At 46.1% G+C, this 22,081-nt stretch overlaps 1 protein-coding gene across 4 annotated transcripts in view; it reads right to left on the bottom strand.

Moving 5' to 3' along the window:
• SEMA3F (semaphorin 3F) overlaps positions 1 to 22,081 on the bottom strand; it is a 917,803-nt gene that overhangs the window by 307,885 nt on the left and 587,837 nt on the right. For all 4 annotated transcript variants that reach the window (XM_033925950.1, XM_033925947.1, XM_033925948.1 and 1 more), the window contains one exon: positions 16,233 to 16,372. In XM_033925950.1, the coding sequence (XP_033781841.1) occupies positions 16,233 to 16,372 (140 nt within the window). The remainder of the gene's footprint in view (positions 1 to 16,232; positions 16,373 to 22,081) is intronic.

Below are 22,081 nucleotides of genomic sequence, written 5' to 3'. Positions count from 1 at the left end.
TTGCACTCTGATTAAAAAAAAAGAACCAGCTCAGTGCTGCAAGAGTAGCCAAGCCAGACTTCAGCACGGAGCTGGGTTTTTTTTTTTTTCACACAAACAGTCCTACTAGAAACCTCTAATGTGGCTTAGTAAAAGAGACCCTAAAAGCAAATAATCTCACCTGCATCAGAGCAAATGAAAATTTAAGCATGAAAATGTGTATGCTATTGGAAAGAGTAGCTCAGCCAGACCTCAGCACCTTACCTCAGCTTGTAACCGATGAAGTTTTCAGGTTTTCAAGAAGCTGCGAAATCCAAATCCTCTGCTCGGCTCCGAAATCACAATCGCTACTGCTGCACTACAAGCCATTTAATATCATGTGCGGCAGTAGCGATTGGTCCCCTACTTAGATCTGACAAATGAGGAGCCAGTATATTGGGGGGCGGAGTCAATGCGGCAACGTGCAAGTTGGATCGAGAGTTGGAGGAGACAGACAACATGGTGGAGACATCAAACACCCGGTCACGAACACGGTGAAACACAGGTAAATAGCGGTCCTAGAAGGGGGTACATTGGCCTGCGGGGACAAATCTTTTCACCGTTTTTGCGGGCGGTGAAAACTTTTGTCCCCGTGTCTGCGGCGATTTGGCTTTGGAGTCTCCATAACCCGCAGCCAAACCGCAGCCACGCCGCAGCTACCTGCGGGGATCGCTCCCCGTGTCATTCTCTAGTTCAGAGCTCAACCCTCAGGCAGCAGGTGGCGCTGAACTGCATGAACAGGCTACCCTGCTGAGTCATGGGGTGGAATCCAGGCAGGAAGGGGGAGTCTTCATATGCCCAGTCTGGGATTCATTCTGGGAGGTCCCCATGAGAGGCTCTAGGAGAGGGTCATCTGTGGGAAGGTGAGAGCCTCCACAAAGAGACTTCCCTGAGCAGAGAAGGCTCAAAAGCCGGGGAAAGCTAAAAAGACTGAATATGTATACTCTACAGCAAGGGTGTACAATCTGCGGCTCGAGGGCCACATGTGGCCCCATGAAGTATTTTGTGTGGCCCCAGTCGAGGGCGAAGCAGTGTTTTCTTTTGCTGCCCCTGGGTGTTTACCGTCTTGCTGGCTCCCTCCTCTGTCTTGCTGCAGCGTTTGTGTGGCCCCAGAAACATTTTTTTCAGCCAATGCGGCCCAGGGAAGCCAAAAGGTAGGACACCCCTGCCCTAGAGGAAAGGAGGGACAGGGGAGATATGATTCAGATGTTTAAGTACTTGAAAGGTATTAATGTAGAACAAAATCTTTTCCAGAGAAAGGAAAATGGTAAAAACCAAAGGGCATAATTTGAGGCTGAGGGGTGGGAGACTCAAGAGTAATGTAAGGAAATTCTTCTTTATGGAGAGGGTGGGAGGGATGCCTGGAATGCCCTCCCGAGAGAGGTGGTGGAGAGGAAAATGGTGACAGAGTTCAAAAAAGCGTGGAATGATCTAGAATCAGAAAATAATAGTAAATATTGAAGAACTAAGGCCAGTACGGGGCAGACTTGCACAGTCTGTGTCTGTATATGGTTGTTGGTTGAGGATGGGCTGGGGAGGGCTTCGATGGCTGGGATGGTGTAGATAGGCTGGAGTGAGCTTTGACGGAGACTTCAGTAGTTGGAACTTAAGAATAGTACCAGGCAGAGCTTTGGATTCTTGTCCAGAAGAAAAAAAATAATTAAATTGAATCAGATTGGGCAGACTGGATGGACCATTCGGGTCTTTATCTGCCATCATCTACTATGTTACTATGATTGATAAGGATTGCTTGGAAGAGCTGGTATGGTGAATGGTGTTGTACTTGGCTGGATGAGAAGCCTACCAAATGTATTGGAAGCTTGGACAGTAAAGGTGCTGGCTAAGGTAAGCCAATTATTATTTGGTTGAAGCTGTGTGCTGAAGAGCCTAACACTGCTAGGAAAGGAGCAGTTGATGTCTGGTGTGGTTGAGGTAAGCCATGCAGGTTATGAAATTGCTGAGAACTGATTAACTGCCTATAAAGCAAACTGTTACATTGGACTAAGACTGAACTTAAAGTATAGAGTTTTGTTTCTCTGAGCCTTGAAGGAACAGATTCAGGTCCGGTAAACCAATAAAAGTGTTCATTATTCCTTCTAAGAGTGGCTAGAAGTGTATATGTGTATGAATACAGAGAGGGTTGTTAGAAAACCTGGCCCAGAGCACTGTAGGTCCTGGCAATATGATGAGAAAATGACTGCTCGACCCATCACACTTGCCTAACAAACACCAGAGTAAATTAGATGGAGCCTACCTGTGTTCTGTCCACTTTATCGAGTTGATCTGAATGCTCCAAGATGAAGAATTAATTTCTGTTGTATGAGGTGAGTTTGAAGGAACGGTCTAAACATGCCAACCATGGAGTGTCCAAAAGAACTCTGTGGTAAAGCTATATACCGTATTTTCACGCATATAACGCGCGCGTTATACGCGTTTTTACCTACCGCGCATACCCCTCGCGCGGTATACAAAAGTTTTTCTACATAGTTCCCACCCCGCCCGACGCCCGATTCACCCCCCCATCAGGACCGCTCGCACCCCCACCCCGAACGACCGCTCGCACGCGCTCCCATCCGCACCCGCACCCGCATCCACGATCGGAGCAAGAGGGAGCCCAAGCCCTCTTGCCCGGCCGACTCCCCAACTCCCCGACAATATCGGGCCAGGAGGGAGCCCAAACCCTCCTGGCCACGGCGACCCCCCTACCCCCACCCCGCACTACATTACGGGCAGGAGGGATCCCAGGCCCTCCTGCCCTCGACGCAAACCCCCCTCCCTCCAACAACCGCCCCCCCCCCAAGAACCTCCGACTGCCCCCCCAGCCGACCCGCGACCCCCCTGGCCGACCCCCACGACACCCCCACCCCCCTTCCCCGTACCTTTGGAAGTTGGCCGGACAGACGGGAGCCAAACCCGCCTGTCCGGCAGGCAGCCAACGACGGAATGAGGCCGGATTGGCCCATCCGTCCCAAAGCTCCGCCTACTGGTGGGGCCTAAGGCGCGTGGGCCAATCAGAATAGGTGCGCGTTATCTATGTGAAAATACGGTATATAGATTGTTAGAAGATATGCTGACAGTAGAGTTTCTACTTTTTCCATTGTGGGAGTGAAGTTGTGGAATGGTCTTTCTGGCCATTTGCAACTGTGTGCTACCAGACTGAATATCTCTTGGATCATGAAGCAGAAACACTATGGTACCACTAAGATACAGCCTTGATCAGGCCATCCCTCTAAGATCAGTAGTGTAGATCCAGAAAACTACTGAGGAAGGTCATTGTGAGGCCTTTGATTACTTTAAAAGAAGTACTGAAGTCTCGGGCCAAGACTGAAGGAATAATTGCAATATTGCTCTACAATTAAGACTTGTACAGGAGGATGGAAAATAAAAAATAGAAATATTTCTTTAGAAGCTACTTATATCCTAAGTGGTTTACATTCAGGCTCAAATTCTATCTAGTGTTCCTGGGACAATGAGGGGATTAAGTGACTTGCCCAGGATCAGCGAAGGGATTTGAACCCACAACCTCAGGGTGCTAAGGATGTAGATCTAACCACTTCCAAATAGAAAGCTAGAGCTGAAGAACATAACAACATAAGAATTCCCAGACTGGGACAGACCGAGGGTTCGTCAAGCCCAGTATCTTGTTTCTAACAATGGCCAACTCAGGTCCTAAGTCCCTAGCTAGATTCCAAGTAGTAAAACAGATTTGATGCTGCTTTTCCTAGAAATAAGCAGTGGATTTCACCAAGTCATCTCAATAATGGTCTATTGACTTCTCTTTTAGGAAATGATCCAGACCGTTTTTAAATCCTACTAAGCTAACTGATTTTACCACATTCTCAGACAATGAATTCCAGAGTTGTGTGATGAAATATTTTTTTCTGGCCTATTTTAAATCTACTGCTTAGTAGCTTCATCACATGCCCCCCCCCCCCCTACTATTTTTGGAAAGCGTAAACAAGCGATTCACATCTCTATCATATCACCCCTGAGCTATCTCTTCTCCAAGCTGAAGAGCCCTAGCTTTAGCCTTTCCCATCTCTTTTATCATTTTCGTCACCTTTCTCTGTACCTTTTTCTAATTCCACTACATCTTTTTCAAGATAATATTTGAGATGCGGCCGTACCATAGAGCAATACAAGGGTATTATAATATTTCCATCTTTGTTTTCCTGATAATTCCTAACATTCTATTTTGCTTTCTTATTCAACATAACCTCAATGAAGGCACCTAGATCCTTTTCCTGGGCAATGACTCCTAGCATCACGTAGCTATAGTTTGGGTTCCTCTTTCCCACATGCAGGGCAGGATTAACCAATAGGCCAAGTAGGCACGTGCCTAGGGCCCGAAACGGTCAGAGGGGCCCGATGAAGGAGGGCATCAACATTGTTTTTTCCAAATGGCGATGGGCCCCCCTGCCCCCCGATCGGCAATGCAGCCCTTCCCCCCCATCAACGGAAAGTAAGACAAGCAAGCAATGTGGGTAAGAAAAGCAACAGGAACTGTAATTGTGCAAGCGGTGCTGCTTGCCCAAAGCTTCCCTCTGACGCAGCTTCCTGTTTCCGCCTGGGCGCATGGTGGGGTGGAGCAGGGGGCCCAGTGTACTTGTGTGCTTAGGGGCCCTCGATGAATTAATCCTGCCCTGCCCACATGCATCATTTTGCACTTGCTCACATTAAACACCATCTGCCATTTTGAAGCTCAGTCTCCCAGTCTCACAAGGTCCTCTTGCAATTTTTCACAATCCTCTTGTGATTTAACAACTTTGAATAACTGTGTCATCAGCAAATTTAATTATCTAATTAGTTATTCCCATCTCTAGATCATTGATAAACATATTAAAAAGCCGCTATTTACCCTTCTCCATTGAGAATATTGACCATTTAAACCTACTCTCTGTTTTCTGTCTTTCAACCAGCTCTTAATCCATAACACAACATTATAATAATAATAAATTTATTTTTATATACCGCCATACCAGAGAGTTCTAGGCGGTTCACAACAATTAAGCATGATACAGACAATGTAATCTCCTTTCCCATGACTCTAATTTCCTCAGAAGTCTTTCATGAGGTACTTTGTCAAATGCCTTTTGAAAATCCAAATACAGTGGAACCTTGGTTTACGAGCATAATTCGTTCCAGAAGCATGCTCGTAAACCAAAATACTCATATATAGGAACTAAGGGAAACTCGCTTGATACATTCCCCCCCACCCCCCCGAGGCCAGCGGCACTGCTCCCCCCCCCCTCCCGAGAACCGATATCGCTCCCCACCCATGCTCACAAGGGCCCCCCCGCGCGAACCGGCACCCCCCCCAAACAACTTCAAAATTACCCCCCGTCTGGCACCGGCACGCAGCCCACAGGACGTGCCGGTGCCGCTTGAAGAAGTTCCTGCCTCTTGCTGGGCCTTGAGCATGCATCTGTGCATGCTCAAGACCTTCTAGTTCTCCCTCTCGCCGAGAATCTCAAATCCTTTTTCAGTCAAATCCTTCTTACACTTTCTGAAGGATTCTCTTTTGGCTCTAATAGCTTCTTTCACCTCACTCATTAACAACGCCGGTTGCCATTTGGTCTTCTTTTTTTTAATACAAGGAATATATCTAGTCTAGGCTATCAGGATGGTATTTTTGAATAACAGCCATGCTTGGTGTATATTTTTGATCTTTGCAGTTGCACCTTTATGTTTTTCTTTTACCATTCTTCTCATGTTATCATATGCTCCTTTTTTTAAACTTAAGTGCTGTTGTATTAGATTTCCTTTATGAACTTATTCCAGGGATTATAGCAAATCTGATCATGTAATGATCACCGTTATCTAGCACAGTGATTCCCAACCCTGTCCTGGAGGAACACCAGGCCAATCGGGTTTTCAGGCTAGCCCTAATGAATATGCATGAGAGAGATTTGCATATGATGGAAGTGATAGGCATGCAAATTTGCTTCATGCATATTCATTAGGGCTAGCCTGAAAACCCAATTGGCCTGGTGTTCCTCCAGAACAGGGTTGGGAACCACTGATCTAGCAGACCAAACAGCTTTACCGTATTTCCCCATATATTGGCCGCGGCTTATACGTGGGTTTTACAAACCTGTGTATTGGGGGTGGCTTATCTAAAGACATGAAAGCTCATTCGCGAAAATTATAATTCAATATGGTACACAAAAGATGACATACACAAATGTGTGTATGCATCATTGTGTTGTGTGTTAGCAATTAATCATTGTTGAAATCACCCATTATTATTGTGTTAGCCAATTTGTTAGCCTCCCTACTTTCTGATAACATTTCAGCACCTGTGGTTTCATCCTGGTCAGGCGCATGATAGAATACTCTTATCACTATATCTTTCCCCTTTACATATGGGATTTTTACCCATGGGGATTCCAAGGTGCATTTCTGTCCTGTAAAATTTTCAGTCCATTTGATTCACGGCCCTCCTTAACATATAACGCTATGCCTCCACTGATTCAATCCACCCTATCACTATGGAAGCTGGAAGAGTGGGCCAAAAAGTGGCAGATGCGTTTTAATATAGAGAAATGCAAGGTCATGCATGTTGGGAAAAAGAACCCGATGTTCAGCTATACAATGGGGGGAACATTGCTAGATGTGAGTACCCTTGAAAGAGACCTGGGTGTGCTGGTGGATACAACAATGAAAGCATCAGCACAATGCGCGACAGCCTCAAAGAAAGCAAACAGAATGCTGGGTATCATCAAGAAGGGTATCACGACCAGGACAAAGGAAGTCATCATGCCACTGTACCGTGCAATGGTGCACCCGCATTTGGAGTACTGTGTCCAGTATTGGTCGCCGTACCTCAAGAAGGACATAGCATTGCTTGAGGGGGTCCAGAGAAGAGCGACGAAAATGGTAAGAGGTATGGAAAACCTTTCATATGCCGACAGGCTAGAACAGCTGGGGCTGCTCTCCCTGGAAAAGAGGAGACTTAGAGGAGACATGATACAAACTTTCAAGATCCTGAAAGGCATAGATAAGGTAGACCGGGACAGATTCTTCAGACTGTGGGGAACAACAAGTACAAGGGGGCACTCGGAGAAACTGAAAGGGGATAGGTTTAGAACAAATGCCAGGAAGTTCTTCTTCACCCAGAGAGTGGTGGACACATGGAACGCACTCCCGGAGGTAGTGGTGGGGCAGAAGACACTACAGGGATTCAAAGAAGGTTTGGATAAATTCTTGAAGGAAAAGGGGATTGAGGGATACAGATAGAAGTAAGGATAGGTTTTTTTAGGGCAGGGAACACTTGACAGGTCATGGACCTGATGGGCCGCCGCGGGTGCGGACCGCTGGGTGCGATGGACCTCTGGTCTGATCCCGGTGGAGGCAACTTCTTATGTTCTTATGATATAGCTTGTACCCCGGTATGACAGTGTCCCATTGTTTATCTTCCTTCCACCAAGTCTCAGAGATGCCTATTATATCTTTTCATTTAGTGCAATATATTTTACCTCTCCCATCTTGTTTATCATATATATTTACAATTTGCTCAGGGGAGATCTGGGAAATTACAGACCGGTAAGCCTCACTTCGGTGCCGGGCAAAATGGTAGAAACAATTATAAAAAATAAAAATGTGGAACACGTAGACAAGCATGATTTAATGAGACGGAGTCAGCATGGGTTCAGCTGAGGGAGATCTTGCCTCACAAATTTGCGTGACTTCTTTGAAGGTGTGAATAAGCATGTGGATAAAGGTGAGCCAGTTGATATAGTGTATCTAGATTTTCAGAAAGCTTTTGATAAAATTCCTCACGAGAGACTCCTGAGAAAATTAAAGTATCATGGGATAGGTGTCAAAGTTCAGTTGTGGATTAGCAATTGGTTATCGGCTAGAAAACAGAGGATAGGGTTAAATGGTCATTTTTCTCAATGGAAGAGAGTAAACAGTGGAGTGCCGTAGGGGGTCTGTACTGGGACCGGTGCTATTTAACTTACTTATAAATGATCTGGAAATTGGAATGACGAGTGAGGTGATTAAATTTGCAGATGACACTAAACTATTCAAAGTTGTTAAAATGCATGCGGATTGTGAAAAATTGCAGGCGGACCTTAGGAAATTGGAAGACTGAGCGTCCAAATGGCAGATGAAATTTAATATGGACAAATGCAAACTGATGCACATTGGGAATAATAACCTGAATCACAGTTATCCGATGCTAGGGTCCACCTTGGAGATTAGCGCCCAAGAAAAGGATCTGGCGGGGGGTCACGTGATGCTGGAGACCTAATCGGACGTGCCTCTCTACAGCTCCGGGCCACTCCACATTAAAACTCTGTTTTAAACCCTACAAACCGTGAGAGTGCTCCGTATTTTCCTATCACTTGAAGACCCAGGGAGTGGAGCGCTTCTCCGTGTTGCTCTATCTGGCGTTTTTTCTGGTTATGCCGACTAAATCCCAGCGGGGAGCCAAAGCTAAGACCAAAGCACTGGAATCTAAGATGGCAGAGAAGCACAAGGTGCCTGTGTTCACTTTGCAAGAGGCAGTGGTTCAAGAGCTCACGCAATCCCTAACGCTCGTTATGGAAGACAAACTTACCAAAATTCAGTCTTTCATGGAAGAAATGAGGGAGCGCTTGGAGTCCCAGTCAAATCGCCTGCAGCGCGCTGAAGATCGCATTGCTCAGCAGGAGGTGCATACGGACAACTTTGAGGAATGTCTCCGCACTCTGGAAACCTCCACTAAAACCTTGAAAGAGCGCGCTGAGGACCAGGAGAACCGCGGCTGCAGGAACAACCTGTGCTTCATTGGGATTCCTACTTCGGTGTGGGACGTGGATCTCTGCACCAGGCTTGAAGCATGGCTGCCTACGGTCTTTGATTTTGATATCCAGGCCCCTTTGGCTCGAAAGGGAACACCGTGTGGGGCTCCGCAGTGAAGGTGAGCAGCGTCTGCGTCCTGTCATTGTGCGCTATCTCAACTATGCTGTGAAGGAGAGAATCCTATTCCTGTATCGTAAAGGGAGAGAGCTGCAATTTGATGACCATAAAATTCTCCTCTTTCAAGATTTTTCTCCTCAAGTCTCCTACCAGAGGCGTGCTATGGCTCCTTTCTGCAACGAGCTCTTCAAGTGCCACATAAGAGTCACTCTCTTATATCCGGCTCGCGCCCGCATTTTCTACAATAACAAGGTCACTTTCATGGACACCCCACAGGCTCTGGAGCAATTTATCCAAAAGCTCTCCCATGTACTGGAACCTCATCGGGTGGGTGAATGATAGCTACGGTCGTGGATTTTATTTGGCTGACCACCATCTTTTGCCCTAGGGTAGGCTATGTTGTATTTATGGCCTAGCACCTTGCGAAGACTGGGGACCTTCGGATCCTTCTATTTTCCACTGACTGCTGATGGTATGGAGTTTTTCCACAACCTAGGAGCATCTCTGTCCTTGTTTGCAGTCTTTGTTGACCATCCTAGGCTCCCTGGGAAGTGGACAGGGTAACTTCTGCCTCGACCGCCCGGCGGTCTGCTGTGGTTGTTCCATAGCGGGTGCTCTCCATGCGGGGCACATGTTATTCCTTCCTACATTTGTTATTCCTTCCTACATTTGCTGTTCCTTACTACATAGGCTGTTTATCTTAACCATTTGCACATTCTTACTGTGTTTTGCAATTTTTATCTGGTTTTATGTATTGCATTTGCCACTGTTTGCCATGTTTCTTTTGGGGTTTCCTCTCTTACATAGATATACTTCTTTTGATTGTCTGAGAGTGGCCCAGAGCTGCTGTATCTAAGCTGTCATGTTGTTCAGGGGTAGACTGTATAGTCTGTGGAGGGGAGAGAGGGAGGTTGGGGGGAGGGTTGGGGGGGTATAGCTGTGTGAGAGTGTATGTATGATTAGATGGTTTGTCTGTGTTTTCTTAGGGATGCAATGGTGCGGGAGGCTGAATCCTGTGTGGACGCAATGGATGCTGGGTGGGCAGATTTCCTTTGCTGTATGTGGAGCGGGGGGATTTAGCTGGGATGCCCGCTCTCTTCTGATTTATGGGTTTTGGTTATTTTCATTGTTTTTCACTTATCATCTCTCTCATCCTGGCTAATTTGAATGTCAATTTCTTAAATGTTGATGGTTTCCATTCCCCTGTGAAATGGACCAAGATTCTTGCTTATCTGAAAAGGGAGTGGAGTGACATAGCGTTTCTTCACCTGTCCGCCACTGAACATCTCAAACTTCAGAGGGATTGGGTGGGACAGATGGGTTTCTCTGCTTATTCTTCCCGGAAGCATGGGGTGGCAATTTTGATTCATTAAAACATCCCCTTCTGTATCCATAAAGAAATCAAGGATCCAGAGGGTAGATACCTATTTCTGATTGGGGATTTGTGCGGTTGCAATCTGGTGCTGGATACTGTATATGCCCCGAACATTTATTCTCATGATTTCTTTTCCTCCTTGGTGGGGATTTTGGCACCTTACTCCTCATATCAGTTGATCATAGGGGGAGATTTTAATGTAGTGGCGGAGCCCCTTATAGATTGCAAGCCTGCTAAATCCATTGCTAGGGGTCACTATGATAGAGGGATCCCCTTCCTTCTTCATGAATTGGTGTTGTTGAATGCCTGGAGGACCTTAAATCCAGATGACTGCGATTTCTCCTTTTACTCACACCCCCATAACGTATACACTAGAATTGATTATATACTTATCTCCGAAGTATTGTTTCCGAAATTGTCACGGGCTGTCATGGCCGCCCCTCTGGTGCCCCTAGGCACTACTTTCCAATTTTCACCTGCTTCCCCTACTAGAATTTTGCGGATGTCTCCTCACCTGTACTTGGACCCCAATTTTAGGAAATATCTGGGGCAGAAGTGGGAGGAATTCTTCCAAACCAACAATTCGGAGGACGTGAGCCCGGTTACATATTGAGAGGCAGCTAAGGCCATTCTGAGGGGTCACGTGTTGGCCTACTCTGCTGCTGCCAAGAAAAAAACGTGATAGGGAGTTGCTGATCCTGACCGCAGAGTTGCAACGCCTGCGGCGCTCCCACTTTTGAGTCTCACGCGAGCCTTACGGGAGAGGCTTCATATTGTTAAAAGTGAGATTGATTCTATCCTAACTGAACGGGCTTCCAGAAATATTTATTTTTACAAATATAAACTGCATGCTTGGGGGAACAAAACTGGTTGCTTGCTTGCCAATTTGATACGACCTCTAAAAGCCAGGCACGTCATCAACCAGTGTTCCCTCTAAGCTGCGCTGGCGTGCGCTGGCGCACAAAATATTACATCCAGCGCACAAGTTTCACGTCACAGCGCACGGCGGGCAGGGCGGCGAGAGGAGAATCGGGCGAGTTGGCTCATAACTTGCTGGCGCCCGATATTTTTAGCGCACAGCGAAAAAAATTTTGCTCACAACACCCGCCCGCTTAGAGGGAGCACTGGTCATCACCCGCATCAACGGATAGAATGGGGCGGGTACATGCCCAGCAGCAGGCGATAACGACCCAATTTATCCAATTTTACCAACATCTATACGCCGAACATCCGTCTGATGACCAGTCCCAGGATGCCTTCTTTTGTAATTTGCAACTGCCAAGGATCTCTGATCCGCAGAGGAGTCTGCTCAATTGACCGATCAGTGTGGAAGAATTGCAGTCGGCTATTCGTAAACTCAAGCTGGCTAAGACTGCTGGGCCGGATGGTTTTGGCCCGGAGTTTTATAAGCTTCTGCCCCCATCTGCCCTATGCTTTCTACAGGCTTTTTTCATGGGGCTGCAGTGGGAGACTCCTCCTGGTAGCACTCACAATAGCGCTCACATTATTATTTTGCCAAAACCGGGGAGAACTGCGGACCAACTAGGTTCTTACCGGCCCTTTCTCTTCTGAATCAGGATGTTAAACTCCTAGCTGGGATTCTAGCGACGCGTCTCAATACGATCCTTACGGATCAGGACCAGGTCGGCTTTGTCCCTGGCATACACGCATCTATGAACTTACTTAAAGTGCCTCTGATAGAGCCTTGATAACCAGCTTAGATGTAGAGAAAGCTTTTGATATGGTCTCTTGGCGACACCTTTTTTGGATTCTTGAACAATATGGTATTTCAGGGGACTTTGTCGCCTGGGTGTCTGCTCTGTACACTCGCCCTACGTCACAGTTGTTGATCAATGGGGGGGGGGGGTGGTCTCTGAGCCCTTCCCTTTGGGCCGAGGCACCCGGCAGGGGTGCCCATTATCTTCCTGAGCTTTTTCTTCTTTCTCTTGAGCCCAAGCCTTGTAGATTTGAGTCCTGATACAGATGTTCTGGAGATAATTTATTAAACACTGTCATATAAAACCATGAAAATTCAATTAAAAAAGTACGATAATAAACCATTGGACCTCTGAGGAAGGCGTGTTCACCGAAACACGGACCGTGTAGGGTCCGGTTGGATTTTTATCATAGTATTTTTTATCATTGTACTTTTTAAATTGAATTTTCATGATTTTATATGTCAATGTTTAATAAATTATCTCCAGAACATCTGTATCCACAGTTTTTGTTTAAACCAAATACAGCACATCACCCTGCTAGCACCATCATAATGGTAAAGCATGGTGATGGCAGTTGTATTTTGTGGGGGTGATTTGCATAGAGACTTGCAAAGGTTGAGGGAAAGATGAATGGGAGAAAAATACAGGCAGATCCTAGAGAAAAACCTTTTCACAGACCTCTGGGGAGAAGAGTTGCTTTTCAATGTGGCAATGATCCTAGGCATAAAGCAAAAGTAATAGTGGAGCACCTCATCAAGAAGAAAGTGAATGTCATCCTTTAGTAACCCTTTCAAAACCTGTGCCCAAATCCAACAGAAAATCAGTGAAGCTAGTCCTAATCAAACTTGAAAGAGCCTGAGGTATCTTGCCAAGAGAAACAGGCAAAATCTGCAAAATCCTACTTGCAAAGCTTATAGACAGATACTTATCCTACACAATTCATAGCTGTTATGGCGTGAAAGAGGTTTCTACCAAATACTGAGAGGAGTGTATGAAGACTTATTCAGTCAAGACCTTTTGCCTTCTTTTTCTTAATTAATTTTTTTTTTTTTTTAATAATTACACTGACCAACACTCATTTTGGTGCCTCAAATGTTAGACCTGTTTTCTGGGAATATTCGACCTGCTGATTCCAAAATTAGCACCAGTTTTCTCCTATCAGCTTTAGTTTTTGAGATACAGAACATGTGCCATATACCACTCTTCACTCTGCTCGCCCATTTAAAAATCAGGATATTTTAATGTAGTGTTTAAATTAATATCTTTTTAAGCATGAAAGAAACATATTAAAACATTTTTTTAAAGTGTACAACATGAAAATCTACTTATTTCATACCAAAAGCACAAGTTTAGGATACAAACTTTCCAGTCCTTCAACACACAAGAAGCTCCTTTTATAAGACTTTCGAGAGTGGGATCTGCCAGGACAATCCCACATAAGATTCCAGCAGTCTGCCATCATGTGTGCATCCCATCTTCCTTGGTATCTGGCTTCCATTGTTTTTGTGTCTTAGTGAAATCTTTCACCTTGCTTTTTGCTTAAGTCACCAAGGTTCTCTAAGCAAACTGATCGTGTACCGCTCGGTTTGTGCTCACTTTCCGACTATGGCTCAATTCACTAACCTTCCTCCAGACCCCATCCGCACCCGAACCGATCTGCGTATGCAAATGAGTAAAAAGGCATGTAAATTTCTTAAGGCATCGATTCATGAAACCATTTCGTCCAAACCGACTGGTCTTTCCGATCCAAAAAGTTTCAACTGCTGAGGACCAGTCGCTTTACATCCTCGCCGACTATTCCTGCCTAGCAACTGCCACGTGCATGTTAAGAACCCCATTAAAAATATATATCTACCACGCAAAAAATCCAAAATATATCTAAACTTTAAATATATGTAAACTTTCATGTACATAAGTGTTAGAAATATTTTTTTGGAATGCATATAGTGAGCACGGGAGTGAATCTCTGATTTGTAATGCGCATGGTGAGAAAATCATAGATTAACCCCGTGCTCTCCTTGCGCATTATACATTTCATATATCAATACCAAATTAAAAAAAACAACAAAATTAACTTTTAAGGGCCAGCTATCCCTCCCCCTTTCCTTCCAGCTAGATTGTCGCATGCATCTGATGTCACGGGGTCGCCTTTGGTTGCTTCGTGCTTCATGGCAGAAAGAGCTGCACAGCCTTCTGGGATTCATAGACTGTATATAACAGTGCGTGATCCCAGTGCATTCAACTGCTGTTAACTGTTGTGCCTTCTAGCAACTTAACAGTTCTTTTCCTGAGAGAAATGGATGGCACTCATCGGCTATGCTATCTGCTTCTTTTGGAACATGAGTATGCCAAGGAGAGGTTGGTAAAAACTATAGTTCTTATATTGCATTTTTTACGACAACAATGCTTTGCAGTAGGTGCATTCGGAGCCCACCAATGATGTCTGTGATTAAACCCCGCCCCATTTCTACACAGTGAAGTCCTAAAGAGCTAGCGCATGTGTTATGTGCTGCAAAACCAACAAGGATACAGTGCGCACGTGCGTTGATTGATGTTACGTGTATGCGAATGGGGGCGTGTTTACGACTTGATCATTTGCATGGACAAGCTTTACTGAATCGATCGGCCAGAATGACTCGGAAATGGATAGGACACGAATAGGATCGCTTTGTGGACTTTAGTGAATCTAGCCCTAAGTGACTGTACAGATAATGGACTTTTACACTCATGTTACATCCAAGCCTGTTGAAATGAAAGAGCATATCTTCTACTAACTGTGTGTAGTTGTCTCCCTTCTTGTTGCCAAGGAAGTTTTTCACAAGAACAAATAAAGACCAGGCACATGATTCGATTTCATTCATTGATGCTATGAAATGTGGGTCATTTATAAGTTGTCTGATTTATGGACCATTGAAAATTCCTGCCTTCAGTTTTTCCATGGTAAGTCCAGGTACTGGACTTATGTATTCAACGCATGAACCATCTTTATTCAAAACCTTTATAAATTGTTTCATCAGGCCTAGCTTTATATGCAGTGGTGGCAGTGTGATTCTATCTCATGCTACCAAAGGTTCATTGATTACATTTTCTCCTCCAACCACCATATATTCCCTATGAGGCCAATCTTTTTTTTGCCCAATGTTCATGTTTGGCTCTACTATCACAAAGGCATAAAAAGCAAGGATACATGGTGTAGCCACTTTGTTGACCAAGAAGAAAATTAACCATCTTCAAGTCTACACAAATCATTTATCTTTTCTAAGTCTAAAGAAAGTTTGTTATGACATCCCAATTCTGCAGAAGAGATCTTTTAAATAGCAGTAACAAAATTAATAAATTCAACCATATCTAAGAAACTGGAACTGATGAAGTCTATGCAATTTTTAGAATCAGCACCCCAAATAACCCCAGGAACAGGTAAAAAAACAAGTCACCAAGAAAATGTTTTTTTTGTTGTTGGCCTATGTTATATAAGAGGGAGATTGTGAAGATAAAAATGGTGACAGAATTCAAGAACGCGTGGGATAAACACAGAGGAACACTATGTATCCAATTAAAACTAAACTAAAATGACCTCATAGCTTTGACAGCAGCTTCAGAGGTTGGGAAATAAGACCAATGCTGAACAGAATTCTATAGTCTGTATCCCATTAATGGCATAAAAACACAGATCGGGATCAAGGCTGAAGTGGGCTTTGATGGCAATACCATTAGCTGGGAAGTAGGACCAGTACCAAACAAACTTCTACAGTCTATGTCCCAAAATTGAGAGGAAAAGGCAGTGTTTATTAATGCCAAGGACTGTGCTGCAGAAGTGTAGCCAGGTTTTCAGGCTAGGGGGAGCAAACTGTGTAAAAAAATAGGTACAATTGTACAAAGGTTTTTTTTTTAAAAACTTCATACACACTGTTTTAGTTGGAAGTCTGGGAGAGTGGCTGCTCCCCTTGCACTCCCCCCCCCCCCCCCCCCCGATTTGCATCTCTGCCATGCAGGTCTTTAGCTACTGACATTTACTATGTTATTAATTATTCTTCCATATTGTATACATCAGGGATACTGACTCACTTTAATGCATATTTAGAGGCCAGAATGTGAATGCTATGCAAGCATGTGAAGACTTTTACAAGGCACTGTAGAGGCTGTGTGTGAGGAGCTCTTGGATCTTCTCTCACAGGGTTGTAGGAGGGTATGGCTACTAGGATGGTTGTACTTACCAGACAGATGCGTCCAATGCGAGAAAAGACGGCAGGGCTGTGAGGTGTATCAGCAGAGCGCTCTCGGAAAAAGTAGTACAGCTTATCATCATTCCTGTCTGCACTGTCTGGAATGAGTTGTGCATGTACAAACGCTGGGTCTGTGAGCAAGAGAGGATGTCAGGCAGCAGTTCAAGAGCATGGGAAACACCAGTGTCTTCTGCTACCCCTATGACTGACAGACAAAGGCAACAGGTGCATAGTAGCAAGAGGGATTGGCAGTGTGACCCCTTGCTCCCACAGCATTACGTTTGCTCCTGTGGGAGCCCTTGTTAGCAGAGGGATGTCGCTGAGGAGATGTGTTCACTTAAAGCCAGTAGTGAGGCTGGAAGTTCTCGTGAGCCTATGGGAAGTTTCAGATTCTCCCTTTTGTTTGCCCCTACAGGCTCCAGAACTTTACTGTCTTTCTAAGAAGACCTATTTCTATAGGTTAATGCTTGACTGGCCTAAACTAAATATATATTTTATTTGGACAGTGGGTCATCCCCAGATCTGGTCCACAAATATACAGATAGCATTGGGTTCTTTAGAGATGAAAGCAGCATGATACTAACCACTTTAAAAAAAAAAAAAAATTTGGATAAGGAAGTTACATGTTTGTCATCTGACTGATAATGCATAACCCCAGTGGCGTAGTACGGAGGAGGCAGAAGGGTGGACAGTCCCAGGTGCTGTCTTCATGGGGGGGGGGGAGGTGCCAGCACCTCTCCTCTCCACCTCCCCTTCCCCTCCCTTTCCCCTCTTAAAATGTTCACCGGCGCGAGCAGCATCTTCCACTTGCTGCTCAGGCTGGCATCAGCTCCCTTCTGATGTCACTTCCTTATCATGAGACCAGGATGTGATGTCAGAAGGTAGCTAGCTCTGTCAGTGAAAATTTCAAGAGGTATGCAGGAGGTAGGGAAGAGTGGGTGGGGAAGAGGCACCAAGAAGCAGAGAAGAGTGATGGGGGCGCAAGGCATGGCAATGCCAGGTACCAGCATCCCAGGTGCCAACCTCTCTTGCTACACCACTTCATAACCCCCTTTGATATCACCTTTAAGTAATTATGAGAAAAAACAGCTACGCAATGAAGTGATGGAATTTGAAAGGCTCCAGGCTGATTATGGAATGAAGAGAGGACCCTGAAGTTCTAATCCTTCTCTTCCTCTCCTTCATTGTCTGACTGGGTCCATGAGTCTCCCTGTGTGAGGCATTTTATTATCTATAGAAAGGGTTCTCAGCCCTGTCCTTAAGATACACTCAGTCAGTGTTCTAATCCAGAGTTTGTGAGAAATTAATTTCTTAAATTACCATCTCTAAGGAAAGATTAGGTTCTTACCTCGATAATCTTTCCAGTAGAAAGGAACATGAGTCTTGACAAGGGGGTTCCTATCCTTTACCTGCAAGGATTGCAGAAGGCATCATCTATATTTTTCAACTATGCCTCCTTATGTCACTAAGCAATGCCTCGGCTCCTAAGATCATACCAAAGCAATAGATAATCCCTAAGAAGGAGAAATAACAAGGAGCGTATGGGGAACTTCCTAACAAGTCAAGTCTTTTCTGCTCTACAATAATAACATTTAATTAAACCAATTGGCACATAGCCTAAACAAGATGGAACCAAAGAAGCCATCTACCTGAGTGCAACCAGCACCAACATTTATGCAACTCCTATAGCCTCTAATAAAGGGTTTGCTATCAGGTTAACACTTAGTTATTTGTACTTGTTGAATGGAAGAACAGTAAGTCAAAGGGGAAAACACCCTCCAGGGATTCAAGACAAAGTTAGACAAGTTCCTGCTGAACCAGAATGTATGCAGGTAGGGCTAGTCTCAGTTAGGGCGCTGGTCTTTGACCAGAGGGCCGCCGCATGAGCGGAATACTGGGCACGATGGACCACTGGTATGACCCAAAAAGCAATGTTACTTACCGTAACAGTTGTTATCCAGGGACAGCAGGCAGCTATTCTCACTAGTGGGTGATGTCATCCGACAGAGCCCCGATACGGACATCTTGCAAGCATGTCTTGCTTGAAGAAACTCAGAAGTTTCGAGATGCCCGCACCGCGCATGTGCCAGTGCCTTCCCGCCCGATGGTCCGGGCGCGTCTCCTCAGTTCAGGTAGCAAGCAGAGAAGCCAACCCAGGGGAGGTGGGTGGGACGTGAGAATAGCTGCCTGCTGTCCCTGGATAACAACTGTTACGGTAAGTAACATTGCTTTATCCCAGGACAAGCAGGCAGGAATTCTCACTAGTGGGTGACCTCCAAGCTAACCTCAATGGGATGGTGGGAGAGTTGGCAACTTAGGAGAATAAATTTTGTAACACTGTTTGGCCAAACTGTCCATCCCGTCTGGAGAAAGTATCCAGACAATAATGAGAGGTGAATGTATGAACCGAGGACCAAGTGGCAGCCTTACAAATCTCCTTAATCGGTGTCGATCTGAGGAAGGCTACAGAGGCCGCCATTGCTCTGACCTTATGGGCTGTGACCTTACAGGGTAGGGGTAATCCAGCCTGGGCATAGCAGAAAGAGATACAAGCCGCCATCCAGTTGGAGATGGTGCGCTTCGATACAGGTCGTCCCAATTTGTTCGGATCAAAGGAGACGAAAAGTTGAGGAGCAGTTCTGTGTGGTTTGGTGCGATCCAGGTAGAAAGCCAAAGCACGTTTACAGTCCAGAGTGTGAAGAGCAGATTCTCCATGATGAGAATGAGGCTTTGGAAAAAACACTGGAAGTACAATGGATTGGTTGAGATGAAATTCAGAGACCACTTTAGGCAGGAATTTCGGATGAGTGCGGAGAACAACCTTGTCATGATGGAATACTGTGAAAGGTGGATCCGCCACTAAGGCCTGAAGCTCACTGACCCTGCTTGCAGACGTGAGGGCCACCAGAAAAACCACTTTCCAGGTGAGAAACTTAAGTGGAGCCCTGTTGAGAGGCTCAAAAGGAGGTTTCATAAGCAGAGAAAGAACAACATTGAGATCCCAAACCACTGGAGGAGGTTTGAGAGGAGTATTGACATGGAAAAGTCCTTTCATAAATCTGGCAACCACAGGATGAGCAGAGAGTGGTTTCCCTTGTAGAGGCTGATGGAAAGCCGCAATAGCACTCAGGTGGACTCGTATAGATGTAAACTTGAGACCAGACTGAGACAGGTGTAGAAGATAGTCCAATACAGAGGATAGAGAGGCTCGCTGAGGCTCCTTAGAATTGAAAATACACCAGGAAGAAAATCTAGTCCATTTCTGGGAGTAGCATTGACGAGTAGCAGGCTTCCTGGAAGCCTCCAAGACATCTCTCACCGCCTGGGAAAACTGGTGAGGAGTTACGTTGAGAGGAACCAAGCTGTCAGGTGGAGAGACTGCAGGTTGGGATGAAGCATTGATCCTTGATGTTGAGTAAGTAGTGACGGAAACACTGGAAGAAAGACCGGCTCCCTGCTTCTGAGTTGAAGCAGAAGGGAGAACCAAGGTTGTCTGGGCCACCGAGGAGCTACTAGAATCATGGTAGCCTGATCGAATCTCAACTTGACCAGAGTCTTCTGGATAAGAGGAAATGGAGGAAACGCATACAGAAAGCGATTCCCCCAATCCAGCAGAAATGCATCCGCCTCGAGGCGATGAGGAGTGTAGATCCTGGAGCAAAACTGAGGCAGTTTGAAGTTGTGGGGAGCCGCAAAGAGGTCTATCTGAGGCATCCCCCATTGTGCAAAGATCTGATGAAGGGGGTTGGAATGGAGAGTCCATTCGTGAGGCTGGAGGAGACGACTCAAGTTGTCTGCCAAGACATTGTCCTTCCCCTGAATGTAGACAGCTTTGAAGAATGCGTTGTGGCGAACCGCCCAATCCCAGACTCTGAGAGCTTCCTAGCAGAGGGAGGCCGATCCCGTGCCCCCCTGCTTGTTTACATAATACATGGCGACCTGGTTGTCTGTGCGAATGAGGACCACCATGTCGTGAAGCAGATGTTGAAAAGCTTGAAGAGCATAGAAGATGGATCTGAGCTCCAGAAGATTGATTTGATGGAGTCGGTCCGCACTGGTCCAGAATCCCTGAGTGCGAAGCCCATCCAGATGAGCCCCCCAGGCATAGGTCGAGGAATCGGTTGTGAGAACCTTCTGGTGGGGAGGAGTGTGAAACAGCAAACCTCTGGATAGATTCGAAGAGGTCAATCACCAAAGTAGAGACTGCCGAAGAGCAGGAGTGACTATGATGTGTCGAGTCAACGGGTCCGACACCTGAGTCCATTGAGAAGCCAGGGTCCACTGAGGAATTCTGAGGTGAAGCCTGGCAAAGGGTGTCACATGAACTGTAGAGGCCATGTGGCCCAGGAGGACCATCATGTGTCTCGCTGAGATGGTCTGGCGAGAAGACACAGACTGGCAGAGATGAAGAAGAGCATCCATGCGCTGAGAGGAAAGGAATGCTCGAAGCTGAATGGTGTCCAGGACCGCCCCGATGAAGGGAAGAGACTGAGTAGGCTGCAGATGAGATTTGGGGAAGTTGATCTCGAATCCCAAACTCTGCAGGAAGCAAATCGTGGCCAAGGTCGCCGAAATGACCTCTGGAGCAGATGGGGCCTTGATGAGCCAGTCGTCGAGGTACGGAAACACCTGAAGACCCCTGTTCCGAAGTGCAGCGGCCACCACTACCAGACACTTCGTGAAGACTCTGGGAGACGAGGACAGGCCGAATGGAAGCACTCGATACTGCAGATGTAGATGTCCCACCCAAAATCTGAGGAACTTGCGGGAGGCCGGATGAATGGGAATGTGAGTGTAGGCCTCCTTGAGATCCAGAGAGCATAACCAGTCGTTCTGCTCGAGGAGGGGGTAGAGGGAAGCAAGCGTCAGCATGCGAAACCTCTCTTTGTCTAGGAATTTGTTGAGGGCCCAGAGGTCCAAAATGGGTCGCAGGTCGCCCGTCTTCTTTGGAACAAGGAAGTACCGGGAGTAAAACCCCTGGTTCACTTGGTCCGATGGGACCGGCTCCACGGCACGAAGCCGGAGCAAAGCCTGAGCTTCCTGAAGAAGAAGGGCGGTCTGAGTCAAGTTGGAAGGATACTCTCTTGGAGGGTGGTCCGGAGGGACCCGATGGAAATGAAGAGAGTATCCTTCCCTGATGATATCAAGGACCCAGAGGTCGAATGTTATGGCCTCCCAGTGATGATAAAAATGATGGAGGCGCCCTCCGATGGGAAAAAGAGGGGAAGGCAGAACGAGGTTGGTTATGCCCTCGACGAAACAGTCAAAAAGGCTGAGTGGTCTTAGGGACAGCCGGCGACTGAGACTTCGGCTGACCCTTCTGAGGAGGCTGACGCTTCGCCGGTTGCCTCGCAGGTGGAGTTTGCCTCGGTTGATAACGCCGCTGATAAATCAACGGTGGACGAGAGGGTCGAGACTGTTGAGGCTTAGGCTTCGGCCTAAGAATGGACTGGAAGGACTTTTCATGATCAGACAATTTCTTCGTGACTGTCTCGATGGTTTCGTCAAAAAGATCCGCCCCAGCACACGGGACGTTGGCCAGGCGGTCCTGAAGATTCGGGTCAAGTTTCAAGTTTTATTTATATTTGATTAATCGCTTAATTAAAATTATATCTAAGCGGTCCGCAACCAGGCCAACCGGCGCATCGCCACAGAGCAGGCTGCCGCTCGGGCCGAGAGCTCGAAAGCATCATAGGCAGATTGCATCAACTGAAGACAAAGCTGGGACAGCGAAGCTACCACTTCCTCAAATTCAAACCGAGCCTGGGACTCGATGTATGGTGTGAATTTCCGAAGCACAGGCAGAAAAAATTCCAAGTAGGCGGCAAAATGGAAATTAT

Source organism: Geotrypetes seraphini, chromosome 17, assembly GCF_902459505.1.
Source record: "Geotrypetes seraphini chromosome 17, aGeoSer1.1, whole genome shotgun sequence".
Classification (NCBI taxonomy): Eukaryota; Metazoa; Chordata; class Amphibia; order Gymnophiona; family Dermophiidae; genus Geotrypetes; species Geotrypetes seraphini.
Note: the sequence above shows the minus strand (reverse complement) of the source record. Positions and strands in the feature narration are given on the sequence as shown.